This window comes from Homarus americanus, unplaced genomic scaffold (genome assembly GCF_018991925.1).
Source record: "Homarus americanus isolate GMGI-L3 unplaced genomic scaffold, GMGI_Hamer_2.0 scaffold24260, whole genome shotgun sequence".
In the NCBI taxonomy this organism is placed as follows: Eukaryota; Metazoa; Arthropoda; class Malacostraca; order Decapoda; family Nephropidae; genus Homarus; species Homarus americanus.
The window spans coordinates 10,212,149-10,234,648 of NW_024721079.1; the positions used below are offsets into that span (position 1 = coordinate 10,212,149).

Genomic DNA, 22,500 nt, shown 5'->3' on the forward strand with positions numbered 1-22,500 from the left:
CATGAACAATAGATTTGCTATGCCGCCCCACTATATGTGATGTTGCCAAATCCGCTGAGACAAGTGACCCAGGAAGTTTATTTCATTCCCAAACTTTTACATTAATTTTGTAATTTACTCTTACTGATTAGCAAACGAGTGTAAACAAAGATCTATTGGATTTAAGCAAATGGTGGCTTTGTTGGCTTTCCTTCGTCGAAATACCCTACTGTTTACCAATGTTTTGTATACCTGGATTGTCGATATGCATGTTGAGCTGTACACCTGCATTGTTTATATACATGCTGAATCGACTGATCATGTGACAAAACTGTTTTTCCTAAGGTAGAGTCTACCTCTCTGAATATAACTTTAATGATGAGGGTCACATTTCCTTGTCAGATTCATAAAGTTGTTCCCTGTAAGTTTGAGTCGAATAATTAAGCTTTGTTGAGTCGGTAAAAATTTGAGGCCATTCTGTGGGCTCAGTGTATCATTGTTTCAAGCTTTTGTTGCTGGGAGTGAGAACCTTTTGTTGCTGGGAGTGAGAACCTTTTGTTGCTGGGAGTGAGAACGTTTTGTTGTGGGGAGCGAGACAAAGTTGTAATTCCGGAGTAGTGTTTATGGGGCGTAAGAGGCAGTAGCAGGTGGGGTGGATACGATCCCTGAGGCTGGACAACTACCGGGGCCATCTAGAACGCTGCCGCTTTTTGTTTTTCCTCCTCACGGGCTGTTCCTCCTCCTCCTCGTCGTCGTAGTCCTCCTCCTCCTCTTCCTCGTCTCTACTCGAGCTCTGGCAATTGTGACAAAAGGAAGAATATGAATCAACGGCAAGAAGGTCAAGAGGGGAAGGAGTGACGGAGTGTGTGGTGGAGGGAGAGTTGCGTGGTACTGAAGGACATGTACAAAATAACAATGAGTAGAACATTATGTATATACGAGTCACCTGCCTGGTATTACTTCCTTTATTTATCACATGGGTGGAGAGTAACTAGTACGGAGAGAAAAATATCCACTCCAACACAGCAGCAATCTGAAACCCAAGTTCTATATATGCTGAACCTTGATCAATTTAAGCAGTTCGGTAACCGGTGTGTGAAATAGACGTTGGTTGAAACAAATACATGTACAGGGCGTCCATAGATTAGCTTATCCATTTTCAAATTTAACAGCCTCAGAATTTTTTTTATAACACGCTGGTTTTATTATTTTACTTGATAAAAACAAACCATAAGTCATATTTTCCTCGGTTCATCAAGTATAATAAAACCAGCTTGTTCAATCTATAATGTTTTTCAAGTTATTAAATTAAAATTGGGTCAGATAAACTATGGCCACCTTGAATGTCTCCCCATGTTTGTGTGGAGGGTTGGAGGTGTGATGACTATTCATATACAGATCTATTCTCTTATATACCACTAAGTCCACCACTGCCCTACCACAGTGAGCGTAAAATATACTGAGTGAGGAAGTTATCAAAGTCTGGGGAACATAATAGTGAGGTGACTTCATAGGAGACTCATTAACACAGCCAGTAGCAAGGTGAGGCAGGACTCTGGAGTAGAGATTTGTATGGTTTAAACATCTAACGAATTGGAGATGATGGCTGAGGAAGTAAAAGAAAGAAAAAGACTCGAGTTTATACTATTATAAGGACCTTCAGTAGAAAAAACACTACCTACCGTATACATGAGGGGAGTTGGCGGGTCACAGAGGGTGCAGGGGCCGCCACACACACATCTACGACACTTCAGGTACTCTGCCTCACGTCCTTCCTCTACTCTCAGCGCCAGCAGTTGTTGGAAAATCCTCCGGTGGTACTTCCTTGACAGCTTGAGGTTTTGTAGGGAGAACACGGAGCCGTCAGTCTGTGGGGATGAACAGTTACATGAGTACCCCGCATACACACACATCACATATTATGTATATACTGTATTTGTCGCCATCCTGAAGTACATTCATGGTACACAAGACTACTTAAGACAATACAATAACATTCAGATGAAAAACAGAAGTGATATTTGAGATGTAGGTGTGTACCAAGGTCACCCTGGAACAGGTTTGGAGAGAGAGGACAAGAATGTGGATACGGGAGGAGGGAAGACTGTGGGAGGTGGGATACGGTCGAACAACACTGTGGGGAAACCCGAACGCTCGCACGACGCGAGAAAACCTTCCTAATATGACGTCACTGGCGTCATTGGGCTGGATCACCTGGAGAAACTCCATCCCAGCATATTTCATCTAAAGATTAACCACCTTAACGCTATAGAAGGGGGAGGGGTGAGGTTAGGTTAGGTTAAGTTGAGTTAGAATAGGTTAGGTGAGGTTAGTTTAGAGTAGGTTAGATTAATATTTATGTGAACCAGTCGGCTCCAACAACGCTCGGAGTTGGGATGAATAGCAGTGCAGCCAGTAGCTTGTGTGTGCTGTCACCATGTTTCCATGACAACCTTTGGAAATTTTAACATCATTGGTCCAAGCAGTTTATTGACCAAATCTTCCTTAATTCTTGAGATACAAACAAAACTTGTACCAAATTGAAGCCCAGAACAAAGCTTCTTATCATCACACTGTTTTTCTTCTTTTATTATTACCTCATTTGCATATCAGGCACATTCATGAACATATTAATTTTTAATGAAAAATATTGATATTTCAGTTACACAATGAATAAGACACAAAAGCAGTTCTTTACTACTTTTTTTATTATCATACTCGCCATTTATCATCTTACTAGCCGTTTGGGCGCTCTCTCCAGTGTTAGTACAGGAGGAAACCGGGGACCGGGAAACCTGTGGTGTTTGGTAGTGAGGGTCACACTGGATAACACCCTTCTCACATGTGTCCGGGCCGAGGCTCGAACCCTTGACACATTAGTGAGAGTTATACGCGTTACCGCCAATAGCAACACTGTTTTCAAGAATTATATATTTCATATGATATAAAAGAGAGCTTTTCCCTTGGGAGCTCAAGATTTCTGACGTCTGCATACAAAACAATACATTAGGCATATCTTCCTTAATAGCTGGGATAGAAAAAACAAATCTAGTATCAACTTAAAGCCCGTGCACAGCTTGTCATTACAGTTATAAAATCTTATAATCACCTCATTTGCATATTATGCAAATTCGTGAAAACATTTTATTTTTCCGAGAAATATCAATGTTTAATTAAACAATAAACACAACACAATGGAAAAGGTCAGTATTATTTTTATGGGTCTGCAACAGTCCCTCATAGTGTGCAACACAAATTGGAAAGAAAACTGTCCATCCATCCAGTGCACTACCAAATGCTGATGATGGTTTCTGAGCATAAAGGAGGCATGTGAGTGCCTCTAGCCTGCTCATCAACTCTGGTGAGAGGTCCCATTCCTAACCCAACTCAATGAATGTTTGTTTATGTCTATATCTTCAGAGAATTTACATGCAAAACCGCTGACAGTATCCCATCTTGTATATGCATACAAGACAACGAGAGTCCTACAAATGTCGATGTCAAGTTTGGCAACAACTTTCCTGATGTCAACAATCCTTGTCCAAGTTATAGTACCACATTTCTGAAACAATGAGGCACCTATCTTGTCATGGAATGCCAGAGACATGATGAAGACATATGTACCTTCTGAGCATATCACTACAGCCTGATAGCCCTCTCTAGCAGCATGGTCAGCATGGAGAAGTAGACGTCCACCAGCTTCTTCCTGGTTGCTATCGGCAGGGAACATGCCAGGGAACTACTTGGAGCCCATTAAAAGTAGTATAGAACCATTTTTTGTGTGTCTTATTATCCTCACTCCCTGTGCTGCGATTCTGTAGTATTTTTCCTTCAGAGTCACGTATAGCATCTTCCGTTGTGGCTTTTCTCGGTGCTCTACCTTGCTCCCTTCACTGACTAGGTAGGTAATGAGGCTGGTTTTGTCGCTGACTTGTGAGCAATTTTCTCCACTGCCTCACTATCTGTGTGCCTGTGATGCCCTGTACCTGGTGCCCAGTCTCATATTACCATACTGACCTCACTGTTCTTGAAAAGAGTTTTATTGGTATCTGTCAAATACATCTTCCTCTTACTTAGACTTCCTTCCCTCAGGGCCATAGACAAAACTGTAGTGGTAACATCTGTAAAAGATGCTTGATCACATTTTACTCTCTGGACTAGATTGATTCCATCAACCACTGTAGTAAAGTTTCCTGGGAGTTGCTATATATCCTTGACATTCTTTTGCAAAGTTCTGGGTAGAATTGCCTTGTTTATCTTCCTCAATAATCCATCTGGTGTGGACAGAGCCCAGGGTAGTGGTCCAAGTGGATAAGAGAGTACATTATATCCTCCATCTTGTGACTATGCCCTTCTGCTCTCACTGTGATACGATCAAAGTGACCTCTCTGCTTTTAAAAGGATTGCCAGTCCACTGGATTTCACTTCCTTCTTCTTACACATATTGCTGAATGTCTTTAGTTTGTTAGTTTTCATTGGGTCATGGAATTCTTTCGCTGGTGGGCCCTTCTCTAGCTTGTCTTCCCTAAATCTTGTATAGTTTTACTCATCATCTTATATGCCTTTATCAGATCAGAGGTAATGTTCTCGGGGGCTGCTTTTGCAGTGGGTATGCTAATGAGGTCCAACTTCTCAACAAATTGGTTGACCCAGCCCTGGATAAGGGAAACAGCTGCTGATACTGCTTCCTCATCTTTTTGTATTCTTGGCTGTTGTAGCTCTACATGGCGAGGTTCTGATTTGTTGCCTTTCACAATGTCTCTTAGCTGTCCCAGAAGTGCACTGCGGTGCTCAGCTGTTGTATAGTACCTTTGATAGCCCCTGACTAATCCCTCATCTGAATAACCTGTAATATGAACTGCATCAGGAAACAGACACTTTGATGGCCTGAAATTTCAGTGGTAAAAACACCAAACCATTAGTAATTCATGCTGAAGTAGAGAAAACAATCTTCATGTTATATTATCAGAAGTGAGTTGAGCAGAGGATAAAACAAATGAAGCAAGCCTTTCTGTTTCAATCGATATGCATGAATATACAAATGAGACTAAATGAATTGAGTAGATCATTTGTGGGTTGAAAAACATCACAAGGAATAGTTTCATATCCTGGGGAATCATACCAGATTTTTTCTTATACTATATATTGTATAATTTCAGGTTAATGCCAGTTCCGAGAAAAATATTATGTTTTCATGAATATTGATGCGCATACACTTAAGATAATTACCAAAAACTTATTGGATGATAAAGACTCACAAATGAGCCTCATTTTAATAGTTGTTTTAGTCATATATCCCAGCTATTAAGGAAGATATTCCTGATATACTGTTTTGTATGCAGATGTCCGAAATCTTCAGCTTCAAGAGAAAAACTCTCTTTTATGTAATATGAATGACATATTTTTTTTAAAACAGTGTTGCTAATGGCAGGGAACATGCCAGGGAACTGCTTGGAGCTCATTAAAAGTAGTATAAAACCGTTTTTGTGTCTTATTATCACAACCCTGCATCTCGTCCAAGCTTACTCCAAAAGATACTTCTGGACAGCAGTGATATTGCTATTGCTAGCTTTTTTGGGTAGACATCATTAAATACTCTTTAGGTGTTCCCAAATACTCAGTCATGGCTGAAGAATATAACACTGGGGGAAAGGGGAGGTCAGCATAAGCACCACTGATTTCCACCTAACAATAGGAAAGGATACACAAACCTTAAGCCACATGGCTGGGAAAGAGAAAAGAGAGGCAAACAGACATCTACCTTCAATCAAGCTCTGGAGAAGACAGAGGTATACAGCCTGGGTCAGCAGGGCTGGTGGTCCAGGCCAGCTCAGTAAACACCGCCCATCTGCGCACGCGCAAATGAACGGCATTTAATTCACAAAGCTTACATATACTACTACAAGGTTTGAGGCAAGGTTTCAAATGGGAGAAGGATGGGAAAATTAATGGTAGCACAGTGAGGGGACAACAATTTATGAAGTAAACTAAACAGTATCACCATGAAAACACAAGCGTAACAACAATTGGTTACCTAGCAACCCATGCAGCCACACCCACACCCCTGGATGGGTCATGACCACACCATTTTCTGGTGTGGTGAGGTGATGCAATACCAGCACCTCGTGGCCATGCAATACCGTGAAAGGACATAGGAAAAAATTCACAGTATGGATATGGAGAAAGCATGGCTCATAGATATTATATAAATATAAAGCACATTCCTATGACATTATTCATTGTGTAGCTGAAAAATTATCAATATTTTTCATTAAAAATTAATATGTTCATGAATGTGCCTAATATGCAAATGAGGTAATAATAAAAGAAGAAAAACAGTGTGATGATAAGAAGCTTTGTCTGGGCTTCAATTTGGTACAAGTTTTGTTTGTATCTCAAGAATTAAGGAAGATTTGGTCAATAAACTGCTTGGACCAATGATGTTAAAATTTCCAAAGGTTGTCATGGAAACATGGTGACAGCACACACAAGCTACTGGCTGCACTCTCACACCTTTTCCAACTCTAGACATATGTAACTTCCCAAAATCACTGAGAATTATTCCCCTTCGGTGGTACAGTTGCGGAAATGTGTTCCTACCCCCTTGTGGTAACCAGTGTCTCCAAACGGCAGTAGTAGTATCACTATTTATGAATGAATGGGTATTGGTAGTGTAACGACGAACGTGATTGGTGGATAGGTTTGCTAAAGGTCATAATAGGTTGGCCATTTGGACGCACGGGATACCACAGGGGGTGAAGGGACACATCTCACCATCCAGCCCTACTGGCTAATGGCCTTAAGGGAAACACAGTCATTACAACCTGACCGAGCAACCTCAAGAGCTGCCATTAGGTAACCAAGGCTAACCCACCCAATGTGAGATGATAATGCCGATGATGGTAGTGGTGAAGGTAGTGGTAGTGATGATGATGATGGTAGTGGTGGTGATGATGGTAATCATGGTGATGATGGTAATCATGGTGATGATGATAATCATGGTGATGATGGTGGTAGTGGTGGTGATGATGGTGGTAGTGGTGGTGATGATGGTGGTAGTGGTGGTGATGATGATGGTGGTAGTGGTGGTGATGATGGTGGTGGTGGTGATGAAGATAATGTTGATGGTGATGGTGATGATGACGGTAGTAGTGGTAACGATAATGATGATGGTGATAGTGGTGATGATGACGGTGGTGAAGATGATGATGGTGGCAGTGGTGATGATGATGATTGTGGCAGTGGTGATGATGATGGTGGTGGTAGTGGTGGTGGTGATAATGATGATATACTAAAGTAGTTAATGAATGGTAGTCTGGGAAAATATTAATGGCATATATTATCAGAATTTTACGTCACTCCTCTGGAATAATTCCGAGTTTTCTATTAAGACAACTCTTACATCATACGCCTAATAAATAAATACAAATTATTTTCTAAGATATTTTTATTACTTTCCTTATCTAAACTATTGTGTATTACGAAATGTACTGAGAGACATTCTGTGAGATTCTACTTAATATATTTCTCCAAGTACAGAAAGATATACATTATAATTTGCAACATGTATGTATATTATAAGCAGAATAACTATAATAAAATTCATTATACCTATGATGTACCATATTTGTTTACATACAGTATAATGATCACAGGAGAAAACGTATAGTGTTGTGGCGGTACTGATGGTCGGGACTCCCCGTCAACATCCGGAGTACGCCTTGTATCTATTCTACAGTGACAGTTTACACCACTTAAATTTTCACTCTTATTTTCCTAGAAGTATTGTAACACATATGCGCCGCCGCCATCATCACTACCACCAACACACCATCGCCACCATGATCTCCACCATCCCCGCCACGGTCACTTGCACCACGTTATAAACAACTACAACACGATGACATTCAATACTTCAAAGAGACATAGACCATCTCCCGGGCTGTGAGTGAGGTAGTATTGTACTGTACAAGTCTGTGAGGTTTACGAAAGATAAAGAAAGAAAAACAAAAAATAGTCAAGGTTTTACACTAAAAAGTAGTCTACTGCGGCAACCCTACACGGATACAAGTCGTGACGTCATCATCTATCAACGGAGGAAAATTTTGCGTCAAATGTATACGAGTCATGAGGCGTCTGTGTCTATGACGACGTCTGTGGTTGTTTTAGCTATTACTGAGGGACTGAGATAGGGCGACGAGATATAAACGTGGATAAATGGAGGAAGAGACGATGATGATGATGATATACACTGCCCTTCATTCTTGGACTACCCTTGATGAGTCGAGGTGAGAGAGGGGGAGGATGATAAACTTTGCCTAAAACTCGCACTGTATACTGTCCGATAATAAGAACACACTGCCAACTTCTCTCAATTACTCAACGGTATGGAAACTAATTTTCATAATATTTTCACACCAAGAATCCTCTAAGCACCAGTAAATTATCACTCCACGACCATGAAGTGCCTGAAGTGGTCAACAGGGAGGGAGAAACAGGTGGTAGAAGGACGTATACCTGAAAACACCGGAAACACCCCGGACAATCCCACCCCCCCCCCTCACCCACACCACCTCAATATAACAACCCAAATAATTTTTCTCGTTAACAAACAAACAAAAACAAACACAAACACATCTAAGATCGTTTTGTGAAAGGGTTAAAATATTTTCTTATGTAATATAATGAAACGAAATCTACCAAAGTGACCTTGGGGGGTTAGTGACGCATTTACCTCAGACGCAAAAGTAACGTGTTGTACTGAACTAGGGGAACGTCTGTGTTGAAATGGGATTTTCCCGGTGTTCCCTGAGATACATACAGACAGACAGACAGAGACAGACAGACAGACAGACAGACAGACAGACAGACAGAGACAGACAGACAGACAGACAGTAGTGGGATCACCTGAAGATTAGCCTCCTAGTTTATTTCACCTGATGATTAAACACCCTAACACTACCGGGGGGAGGGGGGGTTCAGTTAGGTTAATGTAGGTCAGGTCAAGTTAGCATTAGGTTAGATTTGGCTCGGTTCGGTTCCCACTTAGGTTGGTGTTGGGTTAGAATAGGATAGCGTTATGGTGGTTAATCCTAAGGTGAAATAAGCTACTCCCTCAGCTTAGAATTAACCACCATAACGGTACTTTTGAGGTTGGTCACACTGTTATATATATATGACAAGTGGGGCCCTCACCTCTATGGCCAGGTCCGTGCAGGTGTTACCAATGGGCGTGGTGATGAAGTTCCTGATAGTTCTCTTCCCTCTCACCTTCCTCTTACGGGCGTGGGACAGCAGGTAAGCCGTGTGACCATCCACTCCTGTAAACAGTTATCGTAACTTGTTATAATCTGAATATAACAAACACTTCATACACACACACACCTACTCACCAAACACACACCTGTCACTCCAACCCCCACGCACACATCTACCCCTTTACCCTCACGCACACACCTGCCTCTCCACCCCCACGCACACCTACCCATCCACCCTCACGCACACACCTGTCTTTTCACCCCCACTTTTACACCTGCTCCTCCACCTTCCGCGCGCACACCTGCCTTTCACCCCCCACACACACACCTGCCTTTCCACCACCACGCACACACCTGCACCTCCACCTCAACCCCACACCTGCCTCTCCACCCTCATGCACACACCTGCCTCTCCACCCTCACACCCCACACACACACACACCCTGCCTCCCACCCCTCACACACACACCTCTCCCCTCCACACACACACCTACCCCTCTACCCCCCACACACATCACCTCTCCACCCCAACCCCACCTGCCTCTCCACCATTGGGTAACACACCTGCCCTTCTACCCACCCCACACCTGCCCCTCCCCCACCCCCAGACACACAACTGCCCCTCCTAACCTCCACACACACCTGCCTCTCCACCCCAGACACACACCTGCCCCTATACCCCCACACACACCTGCCCCTCCACTCCCAGACACACACACCTGCCTCTCCACCCCACAGGCACACACCTGCTTCTCTACCCCCCCCACACACACCTGCCTCTCCACCCACAGACAAACTATACCTTTTCTCTACCCCCCACACACCTGCCCATCCACCCTAGACACACACACACACACACCTGCCTCTCCACCCCCACCTGCCCTTCACCCTTCCCCACACGCACACATGCCCTCCCCACCCCCACCCTCCCCCACCTTCCCCCCCCCACCCACACACGTCCCCCGCCCCACACCAGTCCTCCACCACACAGACCCCAGGTCCTCCAGCACACACACACACACACACACACACACACACACACACACACAGCTCCACCACACACACACACACACACACACACACACCAGTCCACCTCCCCCCCCCCACACACACAGGTTCTGAGGTTAAAGCTACGAGGGGTACATACCAATGAGTTGCCTGGTGGCCTTCCTGGTAAGACTCTGGGGATTCAGCACGGTGAGGCCATCCATGGTGACCACATGTAACTGGACGCCAAGAGCCAACAGCGTCTCCCTCAGCTTCACGATCTTAGCTGCTGTACTCTGCTGGACACACACACACACACATCAGTTACAGCATTAATTACTTAGTTTTCAATGTTATGTTAGGTTATCATAAAATAATGTCTAGAATTTAACAGATAATCAATTAAATTATAGTAATCTTTTTTCGAGGATCCTGAATAAAAATACAGATTTTAAAATAATGGTTCACAACTAAACACGATACACGGTCATTAGTATTCTTAAAATGAACCAGATGGCTGCAGATATTTCTTAAAACAGCGTAAATATTGACTTTTCATAAATTTTACCGCATACTGTTGGTAATTCACACACGAAGTATAGTTAATAACATTATTTATAATACAAATAATGTCACAATGATGATGGTGAGGACATAGGTACAACGAGAGAGAGAGACTGACTCACTCTATCGTCAAGAAAACTGAGAGACATGATTACATCTCATTTGCTTCAGATAACGGACATAGAGAGAGGTCAGATGATAAGTGGTTAATGTGTGTGTGTGTGTAATACATTCTGAGACATGGTTAAGGCGTTCAGTGTGTGTGTAATACATTCTGAGATATGGTTAAGGCGTTCAGTGCGTGCGTGTGTGTGTGTGTGTGTGTGTGTGTGTGTGTGTGTGTAGGCGAGAGTAACATACGTACAGAAACACTACAGCGAGGATGGTCACAGTCGAACACCACGATGGACTTGAGTGCTCGCTCCGAGAAGTCAAGGGTGGCGGCGTTGAGGGCGGCGTCAAGGGGAGGCGTCCCATTATCCACCACCGTCTCAGCAACATCGTCGAAGGGTCCGTAAGGTGGTGAGCCTCGCCCTATGTACCTCACTACCACACGGTGATCCCTACACAGCGTGACAGCCCAGAGTAAACGATTCATTAATATACAAGTGAAACCTTTATTTAACGGACTATATTGAGTGAAAGTCCGTTATATAGAGGGCCCGTTAGATGAAACCCCCATCAAATAAACTATATAGAGATGAAAGTCGGTTATAGCGAGGGTCCGTTTGATGTGATACCGCCATCTATCGTATGATATAGAAAGAGAAGTCAGTTATAGGAGGATTTTACGGTCATTACGGACAGGAAAAAACTGAGTTTCCGGTAAGAAAAACAATAGTAAGGTAGATCATTTTTTAACCACTATCGTGACTGCGTCCAGGCAGATTAATGATGGTGTGTTTTTCTCAACAGTATTATAAAAGAAAAAATAAAAAAAAATAAACACATACGTACAAAGGAAGGGAGAAGAGAGAGAGAGAGAGAGACTCACTTGGCGTTGTCCTTGACGAGAGCGGAGATAAGGTCATGAAGATCCTGGAAACACTCGAAGTCTGTGATGATGACCACCTCCAGCGGCAGCCCCTCCGTCCCCTCCTCCTCCTCCCCCTCCTTCCCAGAACACGTCGCTGGGGGAAGACCATAGACATTGACAGAACGTGAAAGAGAGAATTAATAAGCTAGAATGCAATAGAGAGACATTATGAAATAGAATGGGAGGTTAGTGTGGTACTGTGGGCGTGTGGTAGAGGCTTAGATATGGGCGTGGAGGGTGTGGTAGAGGCTTAGAGATGGTTGTGGAGGGTGTGATAGAGGCTTGGAGATGGGCGTGGAGGGTGTGGTAGAGGTTTGGAGATGGGCGTGGAGGGTGTGTTGGTAGAGGCTTAGAGATGGTTGTGGAGGGTGTGGTAGAGAGCTTAAATGGGCGTGGAGTGTGGTAGGGCTTAGAGATGGTTGTGAGGTGTGAGCCACAGAGCTTAGAGATGGGCGTGGGTGTGTGAAGGCTTAGAGATGGTTGTGGAGGGTGTAGTGCAAGGGCTTGGAGATGGGCATGGAAGATTGTGGTAGAGGCTTAGAGATGGTTGTGGAGGTGTGGTAGGGGCTTGGAGATGGGCGTGGAGGGTGGTAGGGCTTAGAGATGGTTGTGGAGGGGTGTGTGGGGAGGCTTGGAGATGGGCGTGGAGGGTGTGGTGAGAGCACAGATGGTTGTGGAGGGTGGTAGAGCAGGATGGGCGTGGAGGGGTGTGGTAGAGGGCAGAGATGGTTGTGGAGGGGTGTGGTAGGGAGCTTGGAGATGGGCGTGGAGCAGGAACTGTGGTAGGGCTTAGAATGGTTGTGGAGGGTGTGGTAGAGGGCTTGGAGATGGGCGTGGAGGGGTGTGGTAGAGGCTTAGAGATGGTTGTGGGGGTTATGGTGGGGCAGGATGGGCGTGGAGGGTGTGGTGGGGGCTGGGGTGGTTGTGCTGGGGTGTGGTAGGGGGCTTGAGATGGGCGTGGAGACAGGCTGAGATGGTTTGGAGGGTGTGGTAGAGCAGGATGGTTGTGGAGGTGTGGTAGAGGCTTGGAGATGGGCGTGGAGGGTGTGGTGGGGAAGCGCGGAATGGGCTGGAGGTGTGTTGGTATGAAGGTTGGTGTGGAGGTCGTGGTAGTGGCGGCGGCAGGAGTGGAGGTAGGCGGCCTCAGCGGCACACTCCCACCCAGCACGGCAGGTCTCCAGGTAAGGTGCTGCCGCCACACTCGGGAAACATGACCTACAGCAGAGCACAGAGATATTCACCCTTATATTACCATCATAGTAGAAAACACACACACACACACTGCTTTCTATTGGCTAACAAAATCTTTAGTATAGTGTTGTCCATTGGCTAACTTTACACATAATTTATTACCAGATCGAGTACGGCGATAATTAATGTGGAATCAATTACATTCAATAAACATTTAGAAGAAGTGTAGAGAGACAACACCTGAAGGGGGAGGTCGAGGCGTGGAAGATGTCGGTGCAGTAGTGGCCGTGGGAGGCGGGGATGTGGGACTCCGGCAGTTGAGAGGAACACTGCTCTGACGACGACACCCGCCAGCTCCGAGCCCACTCTTCCTCCGTCGCCGCCTGAACGGTACATCAGACATGAGGCAAAAGGTGATTGAATTATGTTTTAGGAACCTTTCAGTTATATCTAAATTGAGTGGAATAACTGCATCTCAGATTTGTAATTAATTTATCGTACACTGATATTTCTCAAGATAATTTCAGAATCTTACTCATTCATTTAATTTAATACTTCCCCCAAAAAGGTTACTGGTACAGGTACATATTTACGTGGTGATTACTACACGGTAACACATAAGTTATGACTGACTCAACCTATAAACAACCAGACATATAATAATACACAACACAATCATAATCTGTAAACATTAACATGGCTAAACACCGTCTTTTAACAAGGAGCTCCTTCAGGGGGCGACAAAAGAACCTCGGTTATACTGTATACCAACCTACAACAACACCACCACCACCACCACCACCACCACCAACACCACCAACACCACCACCACCACCACCAACACCACCAACACCACCAACAACAACAACATAGGACGAGCTGCCTCCAACCACAACCAAAGACGAAGAATGGTTCACACATCAACGGTCGATACTGCAGAAGCTGATTGTGTTTACCAGCGCTGTGTGGCCCTGTACTGGTAAGTGATTATGCCTGTGTACTCGTTTGTCTGGGCAAGTGCAAGTTAAATTTTGTTGTGAGAAATGAATAGGAATTATTTTGAACGTCATTCCTCATACGCTGTTGCCATTCTTCATCATCATACGGAGTCGACGAGATTCGAGATGATCTTACTAATATTGTTGAAACATTTATATTAGCAACCGAGTACAAATCCAACAATACGATTAGAAACTCTCAATATTACAAAATAAGGCCACAGATGTTTTATGAACAAAGGAATTTTTTTTATATAAATAGAATCCAAGACACCATCTCTGACCACCATCTCAAGAAAGTAACAAGTTTACATAATACTGTACATTCAGAGACTCGTCCTGTACTGACCACATCCCAGCCGCTGGTCATGAAGTCGGTGTAGTTGTCGAAGTCAAAGACGCCGAGGAGTCCGGCGGTGGCAGCGAAGTGGTCACCAGATACTGCTAGGCGACACAAGCCCTGTTGATGCTCACACTCCAGGCTGAGGCCCACGTCTGAGGTGATGCTCGCCCGCCCCTGCCACAACCTCAGCTGTAGCTCACCCACCTCCAGCAGCGGCCGACGGATGTGCTTCCAATTGTACGTCATCTGTGGATGTACCAAGAGTGTTAGGACGCCAGCAGCTGACACTTTAACACATATCTGTCAGTAAGTTTCTCTAATACAGTTTGTGGGTTGAAAGTGTCACATTACACATGTTGTAAACTTATGTTGAGATTTAACACTTATTAGGAAATGCTTTTTTGAGTATAAACTTTCCTATTCTATTTATTAATCAAGAGTGATGACATACAGTACAGTGCAGAGGTCACACTCCAGCATGTGACTGTTTAACCCGGTGTGGTGGTGGTCACGTGGTGCTGCACTATACCTAGATAAGAGCTTATTGTTTTAGTTCACAGACTCTACTTGCAAGGCGATCTGGTCATTGTCTTCACCGTGTATATGTCTACCTTATCAATTAACCCAATTACAGTTCAGTGCAGGTGAACTCTGGCACACGGGGTGAGTGTTTTGGGTGAACTCTGGCACACGGGGTGAGTGTTTTGGGTGAACTCTGGCACACGGGGTGAGTGTTTTGGGTGAACTCTGGCACACGGGGTGAGTGTTTGACGTTGAACCTCTGGAACACGGGGTGAGTGTTTTGGGTGAACTCTGGAACACGGGGTGAGTGTTTTGGGTGAACTCTGGAACACGGGGTGAGTGTTTTGGGTGAACTCTGGAACACGGGGTGAGTGTTTTGGGTGAACTCTGGAACACGGGGGGAGTGTTTTGGCAGTAATGTTAAGTTGAGGTCGGGTGTCATGCATACAGTGATGAAAGTGATAAACCTTTAGATCCGAGTCGATGGTGACAACGTCTGTACCGCTGAAGAAGGTAAGGACCTCTCGAGGGTGGGTACTGAGGTCTTCCATGTGGATAGTGACGGCGGTGGGGATGCGGGCGTGTATCAGCAGCACCAGCAGGTGATGGCACGAGTCCGTCAGTAGAGGAGTTACCTGGCGCCCGTCCCAGGTGATGGCCTGCTCCCACCCGAACACCACCGCCTCCCCTGCAACGTTGAATTGTAACAGAATTGAATTGTAACAGTTTATTTAGCCAGGAAAATACAGATACAGAGTGGATAATAATAACAATATTAACATGGCTGAGCCAGTTGAGAACCTGTGCTCTCTTTGAGGCACCTGATATATACTATACATTTATCTCAAGGAAGTATTATGTTACATCCCTCGCCCCTGGTCTACAGATGTAACTTACTCATTAAACCACACAACAGTACAGGTCAGCAGGAGCTCCGTCCTCAGAGACAACCTGTCACACCAATAGTTTACTCATCCAGAATGAACAAACAAACATCTCCGTGTTTGGGAAGGTATCTAATGAAGGCTACAATAACATCAACAGAAGCTCCTAACTTTAGTTCATAATTTGAGGTGACCAGGAAGGTTAACAGACTCACAAATATACAGAACTGACATATTTCTATAGTTCGTAGAATATCTACATTAAACTTTACCGCGGACATGCCAAGTAAGTAAGTATCGGAATCTTGACCAATGAGTGATGAACCAAGACTCAGTCTCCGTCAGTAGCCGCAGTCCCCCCTCCTCCAGGAACCACTTCCCCGCCACTCTCAAGTCTCTCCCCAGTCGTCGGGGCATCGCAACCTGCCTCACCACACAACAACAAAAACTGAACACAATAGAATAATCACAACAGAATGCATATAAAGGATTAAAAGCTACACATGAGACACTGTTACACTCAAGGTCTTCTCTATGATCTACGTTTTGTTGAGGATATTTTTAAGGGAAAAACCATTTTGATAGATAGATAGAAATATAGATTGATAGATATTTATTCATTCAGTAAAATCGCCATACAAGCTTATATTGATTGTATAGACAATGCAGGCATACAGTTCAGCATGAATATAGACAATGTAGGTATACCGTGCAGCATGAATACATACATTGTAGGTACACAATGTGAATAAACCTTGGAGATAAGCAAACAATGTACCTAGACAGCGCAGGGATACAAACAATAGTAAACAGTGAGAATATTCGGCCAAGGGTTGCCAACAAAGCTTTAGTTATCATTATATCTTCATCTCATCCAAACTGTGGAGGTGGGTTAGTACTGACCCTGAGTCTTAGGGCGGTGGCGTGTGGCATGACGAAGCTGATGGTGGTGATGTTACGCGCGTGATGCAGGAGTTCACTGCCCCGTGCCCGTAACTCATCCCAGCGAGCAGTCCTCACCAACACCTGCCAACACAAGGATCTGATAGTCTTACTGTTGTCATTAATGCATATTTATATAAAACGTGAAAACCAATTTCTCTTATGACTTTCCCCGTAAATATGTAATCTCTATACGTCATCCTGCGAGCATTGAGGAAACTACGACCACATCTCCAAGAGTATGAGTACCCCACCAGTACAACCACAGGTGCACCAGTAGAATAAGTGCCTCACCACCAGTTTGACTGCTACTCACCCTCTCGAGTCTGGTGAGGAGCTGGGTGACGAAGAAGCCGGAGATGCCGTGTCGACGACCCACCCTCTTCCTCACGTCTCCCATGATCCGCGACACCAGGGCGTACAGACTCTGAAGGTGAAGGGGAGGGATGAAGGACCAGCCACACACACACCAACATCAGTCAGTGGGGTGGTGCTTAAAGAACTCTGTGGACTAAACAATAAGACACACCTCCCTCCTCCTTAGCCATCTCACTAATGTTGACGCAGCTGAGCAAACAAATAACCATTTCGCTACTATATGCCAGACGCTCCCCGGCTTGACACAACCACTCTCCCTGCTTACCCCTTTTCACTGACTTAGTAGAAGAATTTGAAGTATCAAAACGTTTGGAAAACTGAAGTTAAAGTGCTCCACCACCCTATTGACTTACCAATGAAACTCTTCAAGGAGTTCTCCTGAGCTGCTAACCCCTACTCCATCAACAATGCTTCCCTCAGTCAAGCCAGGTGCAGCTGACTGGAAGACTTCATATGTGTCACCAGTGCCCAAGTCAACCAGCCCACAACCCTTAAATCAGCTACGACCCATTGCACTACCCCAATACCCAGCTGTATGTGAAAGTTTTGTGTTTGACTGGGCTTATGCTGATATTGCAGGAGCCGTAGATCCTCAGCAATTTGGTAATGTGAAACTTCCTCCACCACTCACTGTCTTGTCAGCTTTTCACTATTATACCGCCATCTGGAGAAATGGAAAACGTCTGTAGCTGTCGCCTTCATTGACTTCACTAAGGCATTCGACCTAGTCGACCACAATTTAATCATCAACAAAGCTATCGACCCGGGTTTCGAAGAAGTCTTATACCATAGCCTACAGACTTCCTCAGTAACCGACGCCGTTGTACGCTTCCGAGGGGCTGTCTCCACCTTTCAGTCACTCACCTGTGGCGTCCCCACGGCACCAAAATCTAGCTTACTTATGCTTATCAATGATGCCCAAGAGAAACCCCTGCTCGTTGGAAATATGTCGACGACTCCACCATTGGGATCAGTGTCAACAATTCTGCTCCCGACTATACCGCCCTTCAGGATTTATTGAACAGTCTCCAAAACTGGGCCACCAACAACCGTCACCATCAACCATACCAAGACCATGGTTATGCACATCAACCTCTCCGCGACGTTGTCCCACCCCCTTCCATTACTTTAGGTCCCAACACACTCCAGGTTGTAGATTCCACTAAGCTCCTCGGCATCACCATAGACAACAAACTAAATTGGAAACCACACATCAGTGAAGTTGTCAAATCCTCCAGTTTCTGTCTCCACCTCCTCCGCCGACTCAAGTCCCTCGGAGGTCCTGCCCCCGAGCTCCTCAGTGTTTATTCAACATTCATACTTCCCAAGCTCACCTATGACTCCCCTACCTGGTCTACCTCCCTAAATGCCACACAACGTAACACCTTGAAAAAGTGCAAAAGAGGGCAAGCAAGAGACCTTCCTACTCCACATATCAAGAAGTGCTCAACACAATGACCCTCTAGGCTCTCACTGACCATCACCACGACCTCATCTGCAAATTTGGTGAGAAGCTTTTCCACCATCCTCGACGCCGGCTCCTACTACCACCCGAGATCCCTCGTCCGAGAATTGCTGTTCGACACCACAACCGCATCCAGCCCATACGAGCACGAACTGATCACTATAAGAACAGCCCAGTCCCAACCATTGTAAAAATTATCAATAACTTGTAATCAACCAGTGTATTCACTCCCAGTCAATCTTACATTTTGCACTGTCACTATGTTGAAATGCCCTGTAGTTTGAGCTCCTCCCCACCTAGTTATTATTTATTATATTTGTATCACTTATGTTACTTGTATATTATTTGTCAATCAAGAGACCCATTCCACTATGTAACTGCATATTTTCAGCCTTCCGGCTGCCATGCTCTTTCAATAAACCGTTAATTATTATTATTTATTATTAATAACTTACTTCTGACTTAACAATGATCTGCTACAACAATAACCTAACCTAACCTCACAAAACAAATAAATTTTATTTCCTTCAATATCATCAAAACCTTTATATTTGATGCTTATTTTTTTAATAATTTTGATGGACGAACAAGAATAGTACAAGGAGACGGATACATTCACTGTTTCACTCAACCTAACCTGATCTGACCTGACCTGAGCTAACCTGACTTAACCTAACCTAGCTATAACTGGAGGACTTATAATAGCTGTTAGGCTTGTGCTTATGCGGGAAGAAGCAAGATATCATGATGGTACGAGAGAGAGAGAGAGAGAGAGTGTGGTAAGACCTGGTCGTCATTGTAGGAGAGAGCGTTGAAGGCTGCTTGGAGGCGGAGTAGTGGTGGTCCCAGTGTGTTGATGAGCGTCTCCATCACTCCTTCCACCACCTCCGTCACATCCTCTTCCATCGTGTCTGGACTCACAGAAAAAACAATATTATCATGTGCCACTGATAACAATGCCTGCCTCGTTCGGGAATGAATATCCCATGAGATTTTCATTTCACTGACGAACAAACGAATGGACACGAGGCTTTATTCCACTGTCATATAACCAATAGTAGAAGATAAATAAAATTAACAACAAAAGAATGGGAAAGAAAAAAAAATAATAATGAAGGTTGTGTGAGGTGTGGAAGATGTTTGGGGTGGGGAAGATTTTGTTGAGAATGAATGAAGGTTTACCAGTGTTGTATTTATTTACCTGTAGAGCAAGAATGACGTGTTGCAAGACTAACTACAGCATACGGTAAGAGAGGCGGTGTTACGTGAAAGGACCTGGTAGATAATGAATGATGAAATGTGTTGCAACTTGCATGGATATACGTAAGGGGTGGCTGCCAGATAATGAATGATGAAATGTGTTGCAACTTGCATGACTAATATGATACGTTAAGAGTGGTAGGTGTTGCATGAAAGGACCTGGTACTGACATCTTAACATCCTACCATAAGCTCCGGTGACTTCCTCGACGATGTTTTGCACGAGGTCATCCACAGCTTCAATGGCTTCCTCGAGAGAGTTATAGACTGCACCAAGGGCGTCGTCCAGCGCCTCCACACACACCTCCAGGAGAGGGTCCAGGTGTTCCCTCATGACGTTGCCAGATACCTCCAGCAGCTCCCCCACGTCGACAGGACCTTCCTCCATCACCTTGACCATCCTGCACACGTTAAATAACAACTTAGCTGTTCACATGTAACCTCTAACACTAGTAATTGTGGGAGCTATGTGGACATTTCTTCACCTCACTACAGAACACTATTTATGTATCACAGTTTGTTATCGTCAGTTTGTTTACTACTGTGGTAAAGACCTACTGTACACCTTTAACTCTTTATGACAGAGTTTGAGTTATTGAACACATCTGGGCCGGAGGATAGCTAGTGTGCATGGAAATTTTTTTAAACAATATTAAAACAAATATCTCAATGAAAATGACTTGTGGAATACTTACATGACGAGCCCCTGTAAACGCACTTGTAGAGGAACTGTGCAGATGATGTGTGTAGGCCCGGAGGGAACACACTGTGTAGAGGTCTGAAGGGTAACTCAGTGTATGGAATAGGTTACATGTGTGGTGGTCGTAATATAGAGGAAAGATGTTTGTAACTTACATGTACGTGGAGGCGGAGGTGGTGAGGTGCAGAGCCTCATGCAAGAGTTGTTGAGTGTCGTTGAGCAGAGGCCAGAGACCCAGGGCGCCCTCCACCCTCACCCTGGTGGAGCTCAGCCCTCGCACGGCTCCTGCCAGGGACGTCCACCGGGAGTTGAACTCGTCCTGGGGAGAGTAAGTCCAAAATGGTGTGAATATGAACTCAACTTAAGATCGTGTTCGATGAATTATACTGTATATTTATATTTTATTGTCATAGATGTCACAGTAATCCTTCGCGTCTCAGTGGAAAATTTATGCTCATTTACGTAACTTACTTTAGATACTTATGGTCAGTATAACATTATCAAAGACTTCTTTTATAAATAAATATGTTGGATGATCATTACGAGGTACTGAAACCTGTATAAATGACAATGGTATCAAGTTTGTTTGGTGCTAAAATTTGCAACATAGAAAGTTATTTACTAAAGGAATGCGATGAGAGGAAGAAGAAAGAAGGAAACTAAAAAGAAGAGAAAAAATAAGGAGGAGGCGGAGGAGAGCCGCCAGGCAGTGTCACACAGCCTGGGCGTGTATAGTTAAGGTGTGGGGAGCATTAGGTGCACCTTGAATTGGGCGAGGGAGCGTGTCTGCCAGTCGGAGGACTCCATCACCTCATCCTCCACGTCGGCGGTGAGTGTTAGCGCCGGGGGCGTGTCTAGAGGCCGGAGACGCCCGCTGCCCACCTGCGCGCCCACGCCTCCTGGCCCGGAGATTTGCCCCAGACGGAGGTACGGCCCCTCGTGTTCCTCTGTGGGCAGATGGTTACTGTTAGACATGACCAAGGTGTGTGATGTGTCGACTGTGCTTATAAATTTTTGCAGGTGTAGCGGCCAACAGCGCTCGCCTTCTGGTTCGCGTCCAGGGTGTCCCCATCCCACCTAGCAGTGACTGAGTGCCCAATGTTGAGGTTACGGAAATGAAGGTGGTCGAGTGCTGCTGGTAACACTGTCAGTCAACCAGTCAGTCATTCAGCTAATCAGTCAGCCAGTAAGGCATTCAGTCTGTCAATTAGTTAAGATTGGCAGTGACAACGGTGACAAACGCAGGTACAACAGCGACGGAGGGAGTGAGTGAGTGAGTGAGTGAGTCAGTCAGTCAGTCAGTCCATCCGTAAGTCAAGCAGTCGGTCAATCACTTAGTCAATCAACCAGTCACTTATTCACTCAGTTAGTTAATCAATCATTCAGTCTTTTGGTCAGTCAGTCAGTTAGTCAGTCAGTCAGTCGACCGTTCATTCAATCAGCCAATAAATCAGTCATTCATTCAGTCTGTCAGTCAATCAGCCAGTCAACCATTCATCCAGTCAGCCAATCAATCTGTCATTCAGACAGTCAGTCAGTCAATCAATCAGTCAGTCAGTCAGTCAGTCAATCAATCAGTCAATCATTCATTCAGTCAGTCAATCAACCAGTCAAGCATTCATTTAGTCAGTTAACCAGTCAATCATTCATTCAGTCAGTTAACCAGTCAATCAATCATTCAGTCAGTCAATCAACCAGTCATCCATTCAGTCAGCCAATCAGTCAAGCATTCATTTAGTCAGTTAACCAGTCAATCACTCCTTCAGTCAGTCAATCAACCAATCATTCAGTCGGTCAGTCAATCAATCAGTCAATCATTCATTCAGTCAATCAGTCAACAAGTCTATCATTCCTTCAGCCAGTCAATCAACCAGTCACCCTCAAGGTTGGTAGTCACAGCGGCGGCAGACACAAGGGGGTAGTGTGTATCGCATTACTTACCTACGCCGAGTACCTGCAGGGTGAGCTCTGGGCTGGGTGCTGGGCATATCATTA

At 44.7% G+C, this 22,500-nt stretch overlaps 2 protein-coding genes across 2 annotated transcripts in view; both read right to left on the reverse strand.

Annotated features, from left to right (window-relative positions):
- Positions 1-6: 6 nt before the first annotated feature.
- LOC121861587 lies at positions 7-11,952 on the reverse strand. Its single transcript, XM_042359470.1, has 6 exons — positions 11,782-11,952; positions 11,152-11,350; positions 10,384-10,522; positions 9,175-9,299; positions 1,662-1,847; positions 7-772 (listed from the first exon to the last, which is right to left on the reverse strand). The coding sequence occupies exons 3-6, from the start codon at positions 10,445-10,447 to the stop codon at positions 659-661; spliced, it is 489 nt and encodes a 162-aa protein (XP_042215404.1). The 5' UTR covers positions 10,448-10,522; positions 11,152-11,350; positions 11,782-11,952; the 3' UTR covers positions 7-658.
- Positions 11,953-12,009: 57 nt separating this feature from the next.
- LOC121861366 overlaps positions 12,010-22,500 on the reverse strand; it is a 15,442-nt gene continuing 4,951 nt past the window's right edge. The window contains exons 7-19 of the mRNA XM_042359015.1: positions 22,447-22,500; positions 21,268-21,452; positions 20,661-20,824; positions 19,992-20,206; positions 19,333-19,457; positions 17,020-17,130; positions 16,665-16,787; positions 16,034-16,184; positions 15,345-15,565; positions 14,362-14,601; positions 13,255-13,397; positions 12,770-13,038; positions 12,010-12,326 (exon numbers count right to left, since the gene is read on the reverse strand). The exon at positions 22,447-22,500 is cut by the window's right edge and continues 117 nt beyond it. Coding sequence (XP_042214949.1) covers positions 12,010-12,326; positions 12,770-13,038; positions 13,255-13,397; positions 14,362-14,601; positions 15,345-15,565; positions 16,034-16,184; positions 16,665-16,787; positions 17,020-17,130; positions 19,333-19,457; positions 19,992-20,206; positions 20,661-20,824; positions 21,268-21,452; positions 22,447-22,500 — 2,318 coding nt within the window. The remainder of the gene's footprint in view (positions 12,327-12,769; positions 13,039-13,254; positions 13,398-14,361; positions 14,602-15,344; positions 15,566-16,033; positions 16,185-16,664; positions 16,788-17,019; positions 17,131-19,332; positions 19,458-19,991; positions 20,207-20,660; positions 20,825-21,267; positions 21,453-22,446) is intronic.